Source organism: Hemicordylus capensis, chromosome 2 (genome assembly GCF_027244095.1).
Source record: "Hemicordylus capensis ecotype Gifberg chromosome 2, rHemCap1.1.pri, whole genome shotgun sequence".
In the NCBI taxonomy this organism is placed as follows: domain Eukaryota; kingdom Metazoa; phylum Chordata; class Lepidosauria; order Squamata; family Cordylidae; genus Hemicordylus; species Hemicordylus capensis.
In genome coordinates, this window is record NC_069658.1 from 118,459,496 (window position 1) to 118,479,937 (window position 20,442).

A 20,442-nucleotide genomic window follows, 5' to 3' on the forward strand; every position below is an offset into this window, starting at 1 on the left:
ATTATCTATTGTTTGTACCACAGGCATTTTTTGCAATAACCCAATAGTGAAAGCTGACTATGTTGATATTGTACTGCAGTCAAGTTCTAGCACTGAACAACTTATTCCAGCTCATACAGCCCTGGCTCCAGGTTTATTTTTTACAAGTCTTTTCTTTAGCACTTCTATTCTACTACATCCTCTTTGTCCTGACTTTCCTCTTTTGCAGGATTTCTTAACCTTGGGCCCCCAAATTTTTTGGACTACAACTACCATCATCCTCAGCCACAAAGGCCATGTCTGGGGATCATGGGAGTTGTAGTCCAACATCTAGGGACCCAAAGTTAAGAAACCCTGCTCTGTTGCATTCTGGTTTCCATAGTCTGATTCTTCCTCCAAGATGCTAACCAATCAGAAGGTCAGTAGCTTAAGTGTCTGTTCTCCAGTAAGATTCTTTTGCTTGGAAATGGCCTTTTGAACTTCCAGGGGGGTAAGTACTTCTGAAGCTCTTATAGGAACTGATCTTATTCTCATCTCCAAGATAGGGCTGAGAGAGGTTCCTGCCTGCAACCTTGGAGCAGCTGCTGCCAGTCTGTGTAGACATTACTAAGCTTCCTATGTTCCTATAATACCTTACACTTTGCTGAATATAACAAAATCAATTACAATGGCTGAAACGGTTCCATTCCTTCACGCTCACACACAAAGATAGTGTTTTCAGATACATTTTAATATATGAAGCAGGCATTTCATACCATAATACTGAACTGAACCTGCAAGGAGACAGGGTAGGAAAAAAGCAGGAAAGACCAGTATCTAGCTTTTATGCCATAAATTAAGGCAAATTTCTGTACACTGTTGGCTTCCCAAACACATTAAAAAGTTAAAAAGACACCGATTTACTCATGAGAGCAAAAGGAATGATTCCTGTATGACAAAAATCTGGATATGCGTCCCTTAGGTGCATCTTAGTAAGAATGCAAGCCAGGAGAATAGGGCAGGGGGAGAACATGAAAAATACAAAACTCCACAAAAACAAAACAAAAAAAATAAAGCTATAAAGAAACACACACACCAAGAAACAGGCTCAAAACTATAGTACAGAAAGGAATCTCTGCAGTCTGTAACTAGCGAAGAAGGATCTTTGCAAGGCAACCACAGTTGCAGTTGACAAGGAACTAAGGGAGCTTTTATGTCAGCCACTCCTATATAAGGCAAGTGCTGCCTGATGGACGGGATTCGCCAAAAGCTTTGAGGTAAACTCTAGAAGGTTCTGAGTTGAGGCATTGCACAGATGAAGAAAACAAGTTTTCACTACTGACCTCGTTTTTTCTCCAACTTCTTAGCTTCTGGTTTCTTGCTTTCATCTTTGCTTTGCCTATTAAAAACATTGAATAGTTTAAATGAGACTAGAGCTTACACTTAAATAAGGGGCTCCAACTGTCCCTATTTACCAGAGACAGACCCTGTTTTCTGGAATATGACCCTGGTAAGTTTCTATTTTTGCCTGTTGGGAATGTTTTCTTTTCTTATGAGAGTTGCAATAGTTGTAATTCTTCAGTATTACAACAATTTTTCTAGAAATTAAATCTCTGAATAATTGTATTGAGTCTCTAGTGTACCTGCATGTAAATAAGTATACAACAGGCACTATGCTTTGCATAGGAGGGAAAATACAGTCTTTAGAAATGTGTAATATAGCATGTTTGGGTTGTAACGTTGGTGTGAGAACTGATTGTTACAAGTGTAGCTCTATTTTAATCTGTGAAGTGACAGGTATGTCTAAATAAAATGGTAAAATACAACATATAAATGCAACACCTCAAGGATAAGCAATACACTTGCCAGTAGACAGTTATTCTGGGGGGCGGGGAGAGAGAGAGAGAGAGAGAGAGAGAGTGTGTGTGTGTGTGTGTGTGTGTGTATGAAAACTAGTTTTGTATGAGTGGGCATGCACCCAGCCCCCCACTAAAACAATTCTCAAATTCCATATAAAACTATAATAATTTAATTATAGGACCTTAAAACTGGGGTTTTCCTTATACTGTATTGGAACAACTTGTCAATAGTGCTACCTCTATTTCAGAGCATGCTTGGTAATTAAACAACTACGAAACAATTCTTTCATCCAGGAGTTCAATCATTAATTCTTGCTTGTTCTAGTCAATTTTCAGCTTTGCCTGAAGCTATTCCAGTGTGGTTCTGCTTCAAACCAATAAAGTAACTGGTTTGGCATACCTCAACAGATTCAGTTCTAATGCACATAAAACAGCTGTAAGACTGTTTTACAAAACAACAGTTGCCTGGAAAAAACAACAACAACGTGTGTGTGTGTGTGTGTGTGTGTGTGTGTGTGTGTGGTAGGCTTAGCACTGTCAGGTCCTGCTGAGGAAGTAGAACTTTTTCTGTGGAATACCCATCTACAGAAAATAGTTATGCATTGAGGAATTTGGTTTTTATCATTGATGATAGAGTTGTAATTAGCTGACTCTGGTTTTCGAAAATCAATTAGGTTTCAGGTGATGGCAACTGCCTACCTTGAAGGGGGATACCTAGGCATCCCTGCGGTGGAACTGAAATGTATCTATGTAACCAGGTGAAAGATGTTGTGCACTATTGGTTGGTTTGTCCTCTATATACCAATCCAACAAGTAAATTTTTCTTGCCTTTTCTCCTACAATACCCAGATAAGAACTTACAAGGATATTGTAGTGTGCCTATTATATGACAATCAACCATATATTAAAACAGGTGGCTCAGCTGTAACTGATGATCTGGTAGTGATCCGTTGATATGCATTAGAATGGGTTCTGCGCCTGCGCAGAAGCCTCTTAGTGTCGAGTTCCACAGCTCCTTTACGGCATCTGTGCCCCACCCCACGTGACCACGTGGCTATTTAAGGTGGGAGGAAGTGCAGGCAGCTCGGTTCCTTGGAGACCGCCAAAGCAGTCATGTAGTGCGATGAACAGGTAAGTTCTACTGGCAATAATTGTAAGTACTACTGCAGAGGAGAGGTTCGGGAGGGTCTAATGGATATCCACGGTCTCTACCAGATCATCAGTTACAGGTGAGCAACCTGTTTATCTGGGGCATGATCCGTTGAATCCATCAGAATGGGTGTTCAGTAAGCTCCGTATAGGAGGAGGGAGCAGTAGAATTATTGCAACACCCTTTTAAGAGCGGCTCTCCCAAAGTTTGCCTCCGCTGCAGACCGTAAGTCAATAGCATAATGTTTCACAAATGGTTGTTCAGAAGACCAGGTGGCAGCTTTACATATGTCCTGGAAGGATATGCCGGATAGGTGTGCTGCTGACGCCCCATATGCCCTCGTTGAATGAGATCTTATGGACTTTGGGGGCTGAATCTTCTGCATAGTGTGGGCTAGTAAGATCGTTTCCACCAGCCAGTGGGAGAGTCTTTGACGTGACAAGGCTCGGCCTACTGTGTTCCCCTTATAGGAAATAAACAGTTTCTTGGTTTTTTGTAGTGCCTTGGTTTTTGAAAGATAAAATAGCAGAGCTCTGCGTACGTCCAAGGAATGCAAAGCCTTTTCCAAAGGCGTAGTTGGGGGCTGGAAAAAGGTAGGTAGGACAATGTCCTGGTTTATGTGAAAGTCTGACACAATCTTCGGGAGGAAGGAGATGTCAGGGCGTAGGAGTACTTTGTCCGGGTAGAAACAGGCATATGGAACATCTATGCGGAGAGGCGTAAGTTCACTCACCCTACAAGCCATGGTAATAGCCACCAAGAAGGCAGTCTTCAAGGATGTTAGTTTCAGACTTGCTAACTTCATTGGCTTGAAAGGAGGTTCTGTTAAAGCGGAAAGAACCAAGGATATGCTCCACTGTTCCATCACCTGGCGTATACAGATTATTAAGGCCCTTCAGGAAGCTTTTGCAGGAAGGATGGGAGAAGACTGATTTTCCATACCAGCCCGGATGTTTCGCAGATAGAGCTGCGAGGTGTACTCTGATGGACACATTGGAAAGATTTGCCGTCTTTAGCGTGGTAAGGTAGAGGAGGATTTGGCATATAGATGCTTTCATGGGGCGGAAACTGTTTCTTGTGGCATAGGAGATAGAACGTCTCCACTTCCCTGCATAATTCTTTCTAGTGGAGGATTTTCTTTCATTTAAAAGGATCTTTTTTAGAAGCCGATCTTCCACGCTGTGAACTGCAGTGTGAGAACCCCTGGGTGTAGGATCTGTCCGTCGTTTTGGATCAGAAGATCCGGATGTGCCGGAAGCCTCTTGTAGGTGTGAGAGGAGAGTCTGAGTAGATGTGGAAACCATGCCTGGCGCAGCCACCACGGTGTGACCAGAATGCACTTCACAGGTTCTCTCAGAATCCTTACTACGACTCTGCTTATCAAGGGCTACGGGGGAAACATGTAGCTCAGGTAATGCGACCACTCCATCTGGAAGGCATCCCTCATGGAAGATAGGTCGTGGCCCGCTCTGGAGCAGTAGAGCTTGCACGTTGCATTCTGTACTGTAGCAAAGAAATCCACTTATGGGAAACCCCACTGGTCGAAAATCGGCCAGAAGTAGAGGTTTTTGAGTTCCCATTCGTGTCGGGTGTCCGATGCAAAAGTCCGGCTTAGGTCATCCGCCAGAACATTGTCTGTCCCCTTGATGTGCAAGGCTACAGGTGTGATGCTGTTCTTGATGCACCAATGCCAAATCTGAATGCTGAGTCCGCAGAGAGACCTGGAGACTGTTCCCCTTTGTCAGTTGATGTATGCAATCACAGTGGTATTGTCCAACTGTAGTTGCACTACCCGACCTCTGAGCATCGGGAGGAAAGCCTTCATGGCCTGAAAAACTGCTAGTAACTCCAGGAAGTTTATGTGCAGTAGACGCTGGGCACTTGTCCACAATCCTTGTGTCAGTTTGGCATTGCAATGCCGCCGCCCCCCCAGCCTCTGAGGGAGGCATCGGTCGTTACCCACACAGAGGGGAATTGTAGATGGAACGGGATTCCTCTCAGTACATTGAGTCTTCGAGTCCACCAGGTTAGAGAACGTAAAATTGGTAGTGGGACCCAAAGGTGGTCCTTGGGGTTGTCCCTGTGCAGATGGAAGGAGAAGAAGAACCATAACTGAAGCTTCCTCATTTTCAGACGAGTGTAACCAACTGTTGACTTGCAGGAGGCCATTAGTCCCAGTAAGTGCTGGATCCGCTGAGCTGACTGCAGAGGGGCAGATTGAAACTGTCGTATTAGGTTGGTAATGGCAAGATAATGGTCCTCCGGTAGAAAAGCCCTCCTCGCATCCATATCCAGAACGGCTCCTATGTAGGATATGGTCGTCACTGGAGTCAGATATGATTTTTTCCAGTTGACATGGATGCCCAGGGCCTGGAGAAGGTGCAAAATATACTTTATCTGCAAAAATAACTCTTTTTTGTCCCCTGAGGTCAGGAGCCAATCATCGAGAAAAGGGTATATCTTTAGTCCTCTTGTCCTGAGATGAGCTACTACCATGGCCATGCATTTGGTAAATACACGCGGGGCAGCGCAGAGTCCGAAGGGAAGAACTTGGTACTGATAAACTGTGTTGCCCACAGTAAATCTCAGGTACTTTTGGAAGGAAGGCCGGATTCCTATGTGAAAATAGGCATCCTTTAGATCTGACGTCACCAGCCACCGCTCCCGATACAGAAGAGGTAGGATGTCCTGTAACGTTGTCACCTGATACCTTTTCACTCAGACAAATTTGTTGAGTTGTCTGAGGTCCATTATAGGACGGAGTCCTCCATCTTTCTTTGGCACCTGGAAGTAGCGGGAGTAAGACCTTTCCTGCCGATGAGCCCACCGCACACGAATTATCGCTTTCTTATGTAGGAGTTCCTGCACCTCCTGAAGTAAGGCAGGAGTTGCCTTCGTGAATCGCAGACCACAAAATTGAGGTCGAGTTTTGAACTTGATTGCATAGCCGGACTGGATAATTTTCAGGACCCACCGATCTGATGTTATGTGGCACCATGCTTGCGCATGACTTGCCAATCTGGTGGTGGTGATGGCTATTGGGGTTGGCAGTTTGGTGGTGCAGGCCAACAACCCTTCCTCCCTGTTGGTTTGAGGGGTGCAATAAGGTAAATGATCTGGCGCTGTCAGCGGTGGTGGTGAGCTCTCCTGAATCTCAAAGGTGCTGTTTGTTGCCCTCTGCCTGGTTGTTACGCTGGGTAGAAGGGTACTTATTGTTTTGCTGAGTTCCCCGCTTCGAAAAGGGTTGGTAGCTTTTCCGATAGTCTTGTCATTCTTGAGGCCTATAGGTAGACTTGGGCCGGAAGTAAGACCTCTGTTTAGCAGCGTATTATGTAGAAACCGAGGAAGAAGTGAAGGTCTTTGCAGTGAATTTTGATTTTTTTCATCTTCTCCATTGTTACGTAGGTCTCTTCGGAGAACAAGCCCTTGCCGTCAAAAGGAAGGCCTTCTATCTTATCCTTCATGTCTTGTTGGAGAGAGGCCGAACGCAGCCAAGCATAACGTCTTAAGGTGATTGCTACTGTAATGGACCAAGATTCAGATTCTGCCAAATGTTTGGCAGTGCTCAGCTGCTGACATGTCAAATCGCCCGCTCTTTGCAGTGTTTTTCAGAACTGGGCTTTAAATTGGTCAAAAGAGTGTATCCAGGTCTTTCTCTAAGTTTACCCATAGGCAGTAACTATATTTTGCCATACAAGCGGAATAATTAGCCACCTTCACAGAGAGACAATAGGTGGAGTATAGCTTCCTGCCCAACACATCCAACTTCCTGCCTTCTTTGCAGCAGGAGTAGTGTGTCTTCTGCCTGAACGCGAAGTGGTAGCACAATCAATTACTAAAGAATTAGGCACAGGGTGTTTGAACAAGTAGGTGTTGTCTTTTTCTTGTACCCGGTAAAGACCTTCTAGTTGCTTTGAAGTGGGAGTAGAAGTATGAGGAACTGCTTATGCACACTGTGCGGCGTTTTGAGATTATTGGAAGAAGAGGCAATGCAACTGGTTGGGCCGTTTGAGAGCGGACCATAAAATTACATACAGGGTCATCAATTGTTTTGACCTGTGAAGTGAGGTTGAGACCCAAGGCTGCAGCCATGTTTTTAACATGGAGATGATATGCCTTTAGCTCTTCTGTTGGCGAGACATCGGACGGTGTGGCTACATCCGGGGAAGGATTGGGCTCCACGGTCTCAGCATCAGATTCAAAGTCGGAGGACCCATGGTGACTGTCTTCCGACAGATGTGGTGATGGAGAGCGTGATGAAGGCACCGCTGGTGTCAAGGGCCGATGTGCCGGACTAGTTTGAACTGTACTATCTGTCTGTGTGGACTTAGAAGACAGTTGTGGTGTTGCCGTTTGAGTTAATTTTGTTGAAGATGTGACTCAGGTTTGTGTCGCGGCAGTAGCTTGACTCTTCTTCTTTGGGACTGCATCTGCAGCTCCTACTGACAATGTACGAATTGGTAAGGAATTCAGCCGCCATACTTTGCTTTCACCAAAGTCATATGTCAAGCCAGGGGAAGTACCACCAGGCAAGGCAGGTTCATTTGATGGAGATGTTGCGTGGCTGAAGCTGCAGGTGTGCCAAGGTGTTGTTTTAGAAAGGTGGGTTGCAGACAGAATGTGGGAGGTGGTATCCTCAGGAGCAGAAGGCTCCTCTTCCTCCGCTTGTGGAAAGCCTTTAAAGGTTGATGGCGTAGCTGTATTCGATTCCAGCATGTTCAGCAGAGACTGCACTGCGCCAGGATCCAATGGTGCTCCCTCAGTGTCATCAAGGTCCTCTTGTTCAAGTGTGAACGTCAGCAGTGCTCTGAAGCGCGGAGTGACTGTAGACATTAAAGCCAGGGTATTCAGAGTCGATGACTGCACATCTTCCTTCAATGTCGAAGGAGATCTAATCGGCGTTGGTGCTGGCATTAAATCCCTCGCTGTCGGTATCAACTGCCTCGAGGTTGTTGAAGTCAGCATCGGTGGTACGCTTGATATCGACGGAGTTGATGTTGGAATAGCGGGGTGTGTCGACGCTGATTAGTCTGCCGGCATCAATGGAGATTTCGATGAAGACGTCTCTCCCGATTTTGATGTCGGTTACTTCAATGTTGAAGTTGGGGATCTTGGCAAATTCGAGCCAGGCTTCGACGCCGTACGTGTCGGCGTCGACGGTCTCAATATCGAGACAAAGAGTACGTCCTGAGCCGAAGTTGGAGACAGAGTTGAAGCAGATGCCAAAGGCTTCCAGGTCTTTTTGGCGGGCTTTTCAGAGGAAGCCATTTCTCCCCTTGCCTCTTCAAGGTGTGCGGGGTTTTTCCGGTGGGCATCGAGGTTTTAGACTGGTTAGGTTCCAGGTCCCTCAAGCCATGAGGTTGAGGGGACTGCTTCGACGTAGATGGAGCAGCCAGAACGTCATCATAAATAGAAGCCCTCAAACGCAATTCGCTGTTTCTCCGAGTTTGCTTGGAGAAGGACTGGCAAATTTTACATGCTGAGGTATTATGAGCCTCACCCAAACACAGCAAGCACAAGCTGTGGGCATCTTGGGAGGGCAATTTGGCTTTACATTTCTCACAGCGTTTAAGTCTTTTTCAATTTGGAAGTGTCCATTTATTTATTTTTTAAAGACAAAGAGGTACTAAAAAACGGAGCCAGGTAACAGTCCGCGGTCAAAGCCAAATATCAGTCCAATCAGTCGTCAGTCAGTGAGGGTAAGACTAGAGCGTTTTCCGAAGGCAGTCCAAGGTCTATAGCTAGATATCAGTCCGATCTGTCACCAGGTAGGACAAGCCAAAGCGTTTTCCAAGTCAGTCCGAGGTTGATACCAGTAGAAGCTTTACAGAGATAGCAATTTATGAAGGAACCAGTACGAGGAGCCGCAGAAACCGAATGCACCAATCTCCATGGCGGTCGGAAAGGAACTGAGCTGCCTGCACTTCCTCCTGCCTTAAATAGCCACGTGGCCGGGTGGGGTGGGGTGCAGGCACCGTAAAGGAGCTGTGGAACTTGACACCGAGAGGCTTCCGCGCAGGCGCAGAACCCATTCTAATGGATTCAATGGATCACGCCCCAGATCTTATGATTTCTTTATTTGCTCCAGCTGCAAAGAAATTATTAAATGGTGGTATATAAATTAAATAAATAATAATAATAATTTAAAAACAGATTTGCATTGGAAGGGTTTATTTAGGACAATTTGGTTGATTTGGGCATACAGTTATTTTTAGGCAATTTTCATATTGTACTTAGCCTTTGGCTAAATACAAGAAAGTGATGACTGGATGGAACTGTCATATTCACATTACATTACTGATTTGCAAAGTGGAGCAAAGCAAGTTAATGTGTCCCAACTGCCTAGTCTTTTGTAGCTCGGTACCTCAGAGCCTGCAAATTGGGAGGCTGCTGCTGTGCCTGGAAGCATGTGGGCCTAGCCCTAACAGCAGCAGAGGAATTCAGTGTTTAACAAGCAATGATGTGTATGATGTTCAAAAACCAAACAAAAACCCCTCCAGATACCTGGAGTGTGTGCAACACCACATCAGATATTTTTGAATCCCTGTTACATTGTTGTATGTTTTGATTTGAACTCAACACATTTAAACAGTGATTTAGATTCAACGAAGAAGCACCTTTTAACATGGTGATTCTCTTTATTTAGCAGGGGGGGGAGTAACAGATCCTATCCACCCCCAGCACAGTACCTCCAGTGCCTGTTGCTAGAGTCTATCTTATGTTTCTTTTAAGATTTTGAGCCCTTTGGAGACAGGGATCCATCTTATTTATTTATTTATTATTTCTCTGTGTAAATGCCCTGAACCATCTTTATTATTATTAATTCAATTTCTATACCGCCCTTCCAAAAATGGTTCAGGGTGGTTTACACAGAGAAATAATAAATAAATAAGATGGCTCCCTGTCCCCAAAGGGCTCACATTCTAAAAAACACACAAGATAGACACCAACAACAGTCACTGGAGGTACTGTGCTGGGGGTGCATAGGGCCAGTTACTCTCCCCCTGCTAAATAAAGAGAATCACTATGGTAAAAGTGGCCTCTTTGCCCAGATAGCATGGGATTTTGGGAAGGGTGGTATAGAAATCGAATAAATAAATATATTTGCTTTGACTCAATGAGTTGGCATTTTTTTATTTTCTTACTTTTCTGACTATTGCAATTCATGCAAAATGCACCTTTTAAGAATTAATATGGTACCCAGGTCTATTCCTCTCGGTTTTTAGAACAAAAAAGAAAAATTGCAAAGAGCATTCACAAACACAGTCATTTTTAACAGCCCAAATACTGCTTGCAAACACATCAGATAGAAGTATGTTTAATGTGATTTATCTTTGGTTTTAATGTCTGTTACTTTAGTCACATAACTTCTAAAAATCTGCACAACCTCTGAAGTGATACTCACAATTCTGCTTCCATTTGTTCTTCCTGCTTATGTTTTCTCTCTGCTACTTCACGCTCATGTTGGGCTTTTATAATATTCCTTCTAGGAGGCCCTTGAAAATTTCTTCCTCCCTTTTTCTTCTATTTCATTTTAGTTTTGAATGGGAAGGGAAAAGGATATATTTAACAACTGAAACAAACAGTCTTCAGCCAGTTCCTGATCTACCACAGATGGGTTTCTATGGACTAGTGCTCAATCTCTCTACCTTGAAGCATGTAAATGTGTTGCATTAAAAAAAAATCCTTGGGTTGTATTCTAACCCTAGTGGGCACAGGTGGATTATGGTCGGGATAGTTGCCTCTATATACCAGCTCCCCAGCCTTTTGTTGTGCAAAAAGTACTTCTCATTATGTGGGTGTTTGAGGCCCCGCCTTTGCCTCCATCTAGTGCCTCAATACTGAGGTGGTGGGGGGTTTATTTTCATCCTCATCCTCCAGGAGGTCTTGCTCATAAGCAATTCAAGATGTGTTAAGTGTTTTCCCCTTAAATCAAACAGTGGTATTTACGAAAAAGAGAGTACTGTACATCAAAAGCATTTTTTTAAAAAATAAAAGTTTTCTTAAAACAGTATGGGAAGAAAAAAATATTTGGGGTGTAACTTTAAACATGCTTTCAGTATGACTACTTTTTCATCAGGGTCACATTACTGCATCAGTGTTCATGTATATTTAACATGATGGTCAAATGGACTATGGACTGGAGGCCCAAGAGTTTCAAAGTCTGCAAATACATTAGCATGTATAATTAGTAACTTGACATACATTTCCCATATAATCCCCCAGTGGTCCCATCATATACGTATGATCACAGATACCACAGATGTACAGGACAACGAAGACTCTGAAAATATTTCTCAGCCTATAGCACTGAATTTGGTAACAGCTTTGCCACTGACGACAGCAAGTACCATCCAAATGAGGTGCTCACAGTTTACTTTGTACAACAAGAAAGCAATGGAGCACCTGAAACAAGCTTTATTTGTGTAATAATTCTTTCCTAACAGAAAAGGAAGGCCTACATACTTTATTCCCTTCCTGCTCTTCTCCATCTTCTTCAGAGTCAGAAGCTGATGCTGACCCCACTTTAGCAGAATTCTTCCGCTTTGTTTCAACTTCTTTTTTGCTTTCTTTCTTGTCTGAATCTTTTCTTACTTTGTCTTCTTCCCGTTGACTCTCTTCATCTCTTTTCTGCTGCTTTTTGGGTGGTTTTTCTTCATTTCCCTTTCTCTTATTCTTCTCTTCCTCATGAGCACTAAATGCAAAACAAACAGAATATGCTTTCCTTTTCCTTCAAACCAACCTAAGATCTCATCTTAGATATGGAAAATGCCCTTACACAGCTTTCCAGGCATTAATTCATGCCACTGGTAACCCTCCATTCCAATAACAAGTGCCTGGGGCTGCTGATCAGCTGTGGTCTCCAAAGATCATATGGAGGTGCCAACAGCATACCTGTCAACATGTCCCTATTTTCTCATTCATCTGAAGAGGAAATAAGAAATATTCAGGAAACCTGAATATTTTCCCATTCACCTGAATAGGAAAATAGAGTCATATTGACAGGTATGTAATTGCATGAAATGGTGTCTCAACATCATGCTGTACATGTGGCCCTCATAATTTGCATGGTAACAGGGGTTTAAAAAACAGAAAACCAACTGCCACAATGACCAATTGCATCAGACTAGCCATTGAAAAACCTGTCATACATAAATTTAAATAAGCCCTTCTTTTTTTTTCCAAATTCAATTTTTATTAATTTTAACAGTAGTAATATTATCATTCATTGCAAATACACACAAAAAGGTGGACTTCCCACACACATCTCTTTGTGAATCATCAACTATAAAATTTACCCTTGCTATAATAATAATTCAAAACATAAATTCAAACCCTTACAAACATAGCTAATCTACCCAAGCCCTTCTTAAAGCCATCCAGGCTGTCACATCTTGTGGCAGAGAATTCCATAGATTAATTATGCATTGTGTGAAAAAGTATTTCCTTTTACTGGTCCTAAATTTCTTGGCAATCAGCTTCATGGGATGACCCCTGGTTCTAGTGTTATGAGAGAGAGAGGAACATTTCTCTCTCTCCACACCAAGCATCATTTCTTAGACCTCTGTCATGTTGCCCCTCAGTTGTCTTTTTTCTAAACTAAAAAGCCCCAGGTGTTGTAGCCTTGCCTTGTAAGGAAGGTGCTCTAGGCCCCTGATCATTTTGGTTGCGCTCTTCTGCACCTTCTCCATTTCTATAATGTCCTTTTTGAGGTATGGTGACCAGAACTGTACAAATTACTCCAAATATGGCTGCACCATAGATTTGTAAAGGGGCATTATGATATTCGTTTTATTTTCAATTCCCTTCCTAATGATCCCTAGCACGGAATTGCCTTTTTTCACAGCTGCCGCACCTTGAGTTGACACTTTCAACGAAGCTGTCCACCATCACTCCAAGATCTCTCTTCTGGTCAGTCACCAACAGCTCAGACTCCATCAGTGTATATGTGAAGCTGGGTTGTTGGTTTTTTGGCCCCAATATGCTTCACTTTACACTTGCTAACATTGAGCCAAATCTACCATTTTGTTGCCCATTCCCCCAGTTTGGAGAGAGATCCTTTTGGAGCTCTTTGCAATCTGTTTTGGATTTCACTATCCTTAATAGTTTGGTGTCATCTGCAAATTTGGCCAGCTTGCAGCGTACCCCAATTTCTAGATCATTTATGAATAAATTAAAAAGCATTGGTCCTGGTACAGATCTCTGAGGGAGCACACTACTGACTTCCCACCATTTAGAGAACTGTCCATTTATATCCACCATTTCCTGTCCTTCAACCAGTTACCAATCCACGCATGAACCTGTCTCCTTATCCCATGACTGCTAAGTTTTCTCGAGGGTCTTTTATGAGGAACTTTGTCAGAAGCTTTTTGAAAATCTGTGTAGACTGGATTACTTTTATCCACACGCCTGCTGACACTCACAAAGAACTCCAAAAGGTTGTTGAGGCAAGATTTATCATTGCAGAAGTAATGGTGGTTGTCCTTCAGCAGGACCTGTTTTCTATATGCTTAACAATTTTATTTTTGCGAATATTTTCCATCAATTTGCCCGGAACAGACATTAAGCAAATTGGCCTATAATTCCCCAGATCCCCCCCTCCCGGATCCCTTTTTGAACCGGTGTTACATTGGCTACTTTCCAGTCCTCTGGTACAGAGCCTGATCAAAGTGATAAGTTACATATTTTTGCAAGGAGGTCAGCATTTGAGTTCTTTAAGGACTCTCAGGTAGATGGCCCTGGCAATTTGTCAATTCTTAATTTTTCTAGACAGTTTAGAACATCATCACCTCTGTCTCAGTTCTTTAGCCTCTATCCATGATAAACTTGGTTCAGGCACAGATATATGCTCAGTATCCTCTGCCATGAATACGATGCAAAGAACTCATTTAGCTTATCTGCGGTCTCCATATCCTCCTTAAAAATCCCTTTTAGAGATGTGCACGAAAGCGATTTGTGTTTTGAGCTAAAAAAAAAAATGTAAAACAGCTAAAGCGTTCAATCAAAGCAGTGGTCAAGCTGGCTGTTTTCAAAGAAACAAACTCAAAAACTTTCTAGTATTTCTGCCATAGAGAACTATGTGGAACTCTAAACACCCCATTGTTCCCCATGGGTAGCTCCTAGGGGCACCAAAGTGGATTGTGTGGTAGGGCATGATGGGTGCTACCTAACACCCAACCCACAAAAGAAATGGGCAAGTGAGCGATTGTTAACACATTTTAAACCTTTCCCCCAAACCCCCGTGGGATCTATGGGGATTTGGGGGAAAGATTAAAAATTTGTTTAAAATCACCCACTTGCCCATTTCCTTTGTGGATTGAATGATAGGTAACACCCATCATGCCCTACCACACAATTCACTTTGGTGCCCCAGGAGCTAACCATGGGGAACGATGGCATATTTCAAGTTTCCCCATTGTCCCCTATGGCCAGGGAAAGCTGCACTTGCAGAGTGCACTGCGCACAACTTTTGCATTGCAATTTGCAATGCATTTTGCAACCCTGCCTTGAAAAACACTGTAGAAGCACACAGTAAAAGGGAATCAGTCCCTCCCAACACAGAACACACATTTTAAACACAGCCAAAAAATGGCCAAAAAAGAATCAGTGACCCAGAATCCACTGCCAGTCACAGTGCTTATGCTGCAGTAACACCACTGGCACAAGTTGCTCTCTCACACACAATTAGGTGTGAGGCGAGTCTCACAATCAGTGCGACTCACCTTTAGGGGGTTTGCAGGGAGAGCGGGCTTAGCCGGCTCTCCCTGCAGACAATCGCCCATGGAGCCCTGGGCAGCTGGATTGCCACCCCCCCACAGCTGCCGGCTCCGTCACGGAGCCGGCGAGAGCTGCGGGGATCAGGGGCCACATGGCCCCCAGAAGTTCCAGGAAACACCGCATCCTGAAGAGACCTCCAGGGTCAGAAGATTTGTTTCAGCCTCCCGGCAGGGGTCTCCCCATACGTTGCCGTGGTGCGGAGCCATGCCACAGCAATACACAATAAAAAAGACAGGGTTAGCGGAGCGCTCGCTCCACTAACCTCGGCTAAGAGGCGGGGGGATTAGGAGGGTTTGCTGCTGAGAGCTGTGTGGCTCCCGTGGCAGCAGACGATCAGAAAATAGTGGGCTAGGCTCCCTTAGCCTGTTTTTTGCTGATCGTAAGAATCTCCTCCTTTTGTTACTTCCTAGTATTGCAACAGCTCCCACAGCAACACCGTTACTTAGCAGCAAGCATAGCCATAAACTCAACTATGGGATGTGGTGATTGGATAGTAAATACTGTCAGTCAGGAGGAATTTAAATTTAGGAATTTCCTCCGGAGAGAATCCCAAAGGGAAAGGCTTCGAAATGGAGTGAACAGATGGCTATAAAATTCAGTTGGAGTTAACTGGCAGGTTCAGGTAGGGCTTGAATTGCCAGAGATAGGGAAGGTTAGGGCAAGAGATAGGATTTCTGGTTAGGGTCTCTAGAACAGGGAGAGGTGGAATTGGGACTGAGGGTGGAATTGGCAGGTTGGTGGTTAGGTTTTACACACCAGGCATGACCACTGTAGAGCAAGTTGGACTATCAAAATGTAAATGCTGGGAGTGTATGGATGATTACACAGGATATATACAACCAGGGAGGTTGTATCTCAGTAAAGGTGTTGGAAGTCTATTTGAAAGCAAAGCCGATGTATTGACACAATTGCTGATGTAGTGACACAATCTTATATAAGTACCTGCATTTGAGAACCAGTTCCAAATATAAGAGGCGGTGTACAGTCTTGCCCTAAGGTTGTCTGCATTTGACCCTACACTGCAGTGTCTAAGAAACCACTGAAGCTATTGTACAAGAATAAAGTTATTTTCTCTGGTTTGGAACTTTAAAATTGTTTCAACTATGTCTATTAATTCACCCCACATTACCACTCGGGCACAATACCAAAGTTAGTGTTAGAAACCCAAATTAGGATTTAATTTGGTGGCGGCGTAATAATTAAATAAAGGTCTTAAAACAAACCAAAGGTTCACAAATCTACTGTTTATTTTAACATCTATCTATTTTAAACATTACTCTCCCAGTCGCAACAGAGCAAATTCAGCCAGATTTTGACTGAGTACATATTGCAATTCAGACTGCAGAGCAGATGCACAAGTTAGTTTTAAGGCCAGACATGGAGCTCATCACATCAATCACCAAGAAATATTTTACACACACACACACACACACACACACACACACACACACACACAGCTGTCACAATCCATTTCTCTCCACAACACTATCTTACAAACAAAACAAAAAACTCAAGAAGTTTAAAGGCATGCCTCCACGTTATGCCTTTGTCAATCTGAGATCCAGTAAAACCAGATAGTTATAGCAACAGTAATAGCATAGAATATTATACTCAGTGCTGAGAAAAGACAAAAAAACAAAGCAAAACAAAACAAAAACCCAGGTTGCTCACCTGTAACTTATGATTTGGTAGTGATCTGATGACATCCATAAAAATGCCCTGTGCAGGATCCTTACGGGTGGAATACCGCAGCTCCTTGAGGCACACATGCCCTGCCACCACAGCTCCAGAGTGATACTATTTAAGGCGGGCCAGACACCATGTTCTTTCATTCTTGGAAGTCCACCAACGAAAACAATCATCCTTGAATGATAAGTTCACTATTGAGGTAAACTTATCTGCACACTCATTAAGCTCATAGCCCAACACTACTGCAGTAGAATGGACAGGAGGGTCTTATGGATGTCAATAGATCATAAGTTACAGGTGAGCAGCCTGTTTATCTGGATTGTTATCCATTGAGATCCATAAGAATGGGTATTTAGTTAACTCCCTGTGGAGGAAGATGCAGTGGCTACTGTAACAGCCTTTTTAATATGCCTCTCCCGAAGTTAGCCTCCACCAAAGAGTGAAGCTCTATAGAGAGTAAGATCTGGGCCGTAGATGGGTCAAACTCAATGTCACCATTGTCTTCACCTTCCTCAACTTCGAAAGTAGGAGCCAGTGGCCGTTATAGAGTTGTAACTTATTTCGACGCCAACAATGAAGTGTTTAGCATTGATATAGGGGCCGGAACAATTATCAATGGTGTTTTTGGTGTTGACAACTGCCTTTGATGTCGATCTGTAGGCGCCCAAAGCACCGAAGAATGGACTGGTGTGGGAGCCTTTGATATTGACCTCAGTCTCCACGTTGACACAATTGTCATTGTGGAGGGGTGGTAGATATCAAGAGCTTCCCTCAGAGTGGGGCTTCTGGTTGGTCAATATTGATGGACTGTAGATCAGGAAGAGAAGGTGTCTGATCCTCCATCAAATAGATGGTCTTCGGTTTCTTAGTCTTGGGTGCTAAAGGGGCGTCCTCTGCAGAAGGTCACTTTCCTTTCGACTTTGAGTGCTCGGCAGAAGTTAGCAGTTTGGGGCTTTTGAAAGCCTTCCATGTCAGAGTGGATGTTGAGGGCTTCGACTGCTTTGTTGGGGCAGGCCTCGGAGTCAATGATACTGCTGACTTCGATGTCGATAGGAGTGGCTCTCCCAGTGCTGACGGGCTAAAAACAACATTGTAAATCACAGCATGAAGCCTCAGAGCTCTATTTTTTCTTATCTGTTTTGAGAAAGACAGACAGATCTTTCAAGTTGAGACATTGTGCCCTTCATCTAGGCAAATCCGGCACAAGTCGTGGAGGTTTTTTGAGGGGAGTTTTGCTCTGCAGCCTTCACATTTCTTAAAAAAAAATTTTTGGTCATCTTTCAAAGCCACTGTACATAAATGTTGTCAGGTCCGTTCCGTCGTCAATAACAGTAAAGATAAAAGTTTTTTATGTTTATTTTTAAAGATCGTACACTCATTAAGAACTTATCAGAATTAGGAGCAACAGCACGAAATCTGATCACAATGGTGGTCAGAAAAGAACTGATGAACATGGCATCTGGCCCACATTAAATAGTACCAAGCTGGAGCAGTGGAGGCGGGGCATGGGCACCTCGAGGAGCTGCAGTATTCCACCCATGAGGATCCTGCGCAGGTGCAAAACCCATTCTTATGGATCTCAACGGATCACAAACCAGATCTACAAGATGAAACTTAAATTCCTCCTCTCCTGATTTATCCTTTTCAAGAGAGGCATAAGGACTCCCCTCTCTGCCTCCCAATCCCTTTGAATACATTTGTAATTCCCTCCAAACATGTTCCCCCTCCCTCCTCCCCCCAGCCAGCCAAGTGGGGCACAGATTCCCATGACGACACTTGATTTCTACTATTTTTATTATTATTTAGCATATTTTTATACTGCCCAAAATGCAAGTTCTCTGGGCGGTTTACAAGACAATAAAAACAACCAATAAAAAGATTAACATATTTCAACAATTAAAATTTAAAAAGTTAAAACTATTAAAAGACAATTAAAAGACAATTAAAATAATATCTAATTAAAAGCTTAGATGAACAAATGTGTCTTGCCTGCCCTTCTAAAAGTTGTAAGAGATAGGGAGGCTCTTATTTCAGCAGGAAGTGTGTTCCAAAGCCTTGGGGCAGCAATGGAGAAGGTCCGTCCCTAAGTAGCCACCAGATGAGCCAGTGGCAACTACAGATGTACCTCTCCAGATGATCTCAATGGGCAGTGCGGTTCATAGGAAAGAAGACGTTCTCTTAAATACCCAGGGCACAAGCTGTTTAGGGCTTTATAGGTTATAACCAAAACCTTGTACTTTGCCCGGAAATTTATCGGCAGCCAGTGTAGATCTTTTAGGATAGGAGTGATATGGTCTCCCCGAGATGACCCTGAGACCAACCTGGCTGCCGCATTCTGGACTAACTGCAGTTTCCGGACTACGTACAAAGGCAGTCCCACATAGAGCGCACTGCAGTAGTCAAGTCTGGAGGTGACCAGCAGATGTACTATTGTTCTGAGGTCATTCATCTCAAGGAATGGATGCAGCTGGCATATCAGCCGAAGCTGATAAAAGGCACTTCTGGCCACTGCCTCAACCTCGGACACCAGGGAGAGTTTTATGTCCAGAAGCACTCCCAGCCAACCATGTAGCCAATCAAGCCAAGCAAGGAGATTGTAAAAGTAATCAGAAGCCAGTGCCAGAAAACCAATCAGCTAAGGAAAACACAGATCTCCAAAATGGCACTCAGAATGTCAAAATATTGCTATAGAAACAGGGGTTGTTCTGCTCCAAGCTTGAAATAGGTTGCTTTTTTAGAGGGTGCTCTGTTTTGAGCTTGAACAGCCATTTCGCTGGCAAAATGTTCTGCACATCCCTAATCCCTTGCACTCCCTCATCATCTAACGGACCAACTGCCTCCTTGGCAGGTTTCCTGCTTATGATATGGTTTTTTAAAAAATTGTTATTCCCCTTTAGCTAAATGTTCCTCCCTTATTGTCTCCATGAATTTCTTTTGCAAGACTTTCTATTCCTTTTCTGTTCTCTTCATTTGGGCAGGCCTTCCAATTTCTGAAGGAATTCTTCTTCCCCTTTATAGCTTCCTTGACTTTACTTGTCAGCTATGCTGGCATCCTTCCAGACTTGTTGGTACCTTTTCTCCTTTTTGGTATACATTCTAACTGGGCTATTATTGTGGTTTAAAATAAATCCAATTCTCCAAGGATAGCACTAGGTCCAAGGGACCCACTGAGCATAAAACTTTGAAACTATTCACACGATTGTCCTGAACAGGTGGGGAGGGAAGGCTGCCTTCACCTTACCTTCCCCCCAGACGACCAAGCAGATCCTCTTTGGTGCGCCTCCCACGTGCCCACACGGGCAGCCCTGATCTGTGCAGTTCAGTGAAGCACAGGACAGGGCAGAGGGATCTGGGGCCAGAAAAATAGGTTGCTTACCTGTAACAGATGATCTGTTAGTGATTCCGTGACATTCATAATCATGGGTTCTGCGCCTGCACAGACCTGCTCCGGGTAGTAGTCGTTAGCTCCTTGAGACGCTTTTAACCGCCTCTGCACGAGCCTGCAGTACCTATATTGGTGGTTAGGCGTCCCACTCTTCAGTTTCTGGCTGACCGACATAGCATGCAACAGCTAATGTTCTGACTCCTGTATGACTAATAGTATGCAGCCTGTAGCGGGGCAGGATGGGCGGGTATTATGAATGTCACGGAATCATTACCAGATCATCTGTTACAGGTAAGCAACCTGTTTATCTGGATAGTGATTCCTTGCAACATACATAATCATGGGTGTTTAACGAGCTAGCTCCACTGGTGGTGGGCAGGCGCTGCATACTACTGTAACACCCGTTTCAAAACTTCTCTGCCAAATTTGGCCTTCGCTGCAGACTGTAGATCTAAGGCATAATGTTTCATGAACGTCTGGTCTGTAGCCCATGATGCCGCAGAGCAAATATTTGTCATCCTCAGACCCGCCATATGCGCTGCTGAAGTAGAGTAAGCCCTCGTTGAATGTGCCTTCACGGACCGTGGGGCAGACTTCACCTGGTATTCATACGCAGATTTAAT

At 43.8% G+C, this 20,442-nt stretch overlaps 1 protein-coding gene across 4 annotated transcripts in view; it reads right to left on the reverse strand.

Annotated features, from left to right (window-relative positions):
* PSIP1 (PC4 and SRSF1 interacting protein 1) overlaps positions 1 to 20,442 on the reverse strand; it is a 109,279-nt gene that overhangs the window by 20,469 nt on the left and 68,368 nt on the right. For all 4 annotated transcript variants that reach the window (XM_053295685.1, XM_053295686.1, XM_053295684.1 and 1 more), the window contains exons 10-12: positions 11,434 to 11,662; positions 10,373 to 10,491; positions 1,302 to 1,357 (exon numbers count right to left, since the gene is read on the reverse strand). In XM_053295685.1, coding sequence (XP_053151660.1) covers positions 1,302 to 1,357; positions 10,373 to 10,491; positions 11,434 to 11,662 — 404 coding nt within the window. The remainder of the gene's footprint in view (positions 1 to 1,301; positions 1,358 to 10,372; positions 10,492 to 11,433; positions 11,663 to 20,442) is intronic.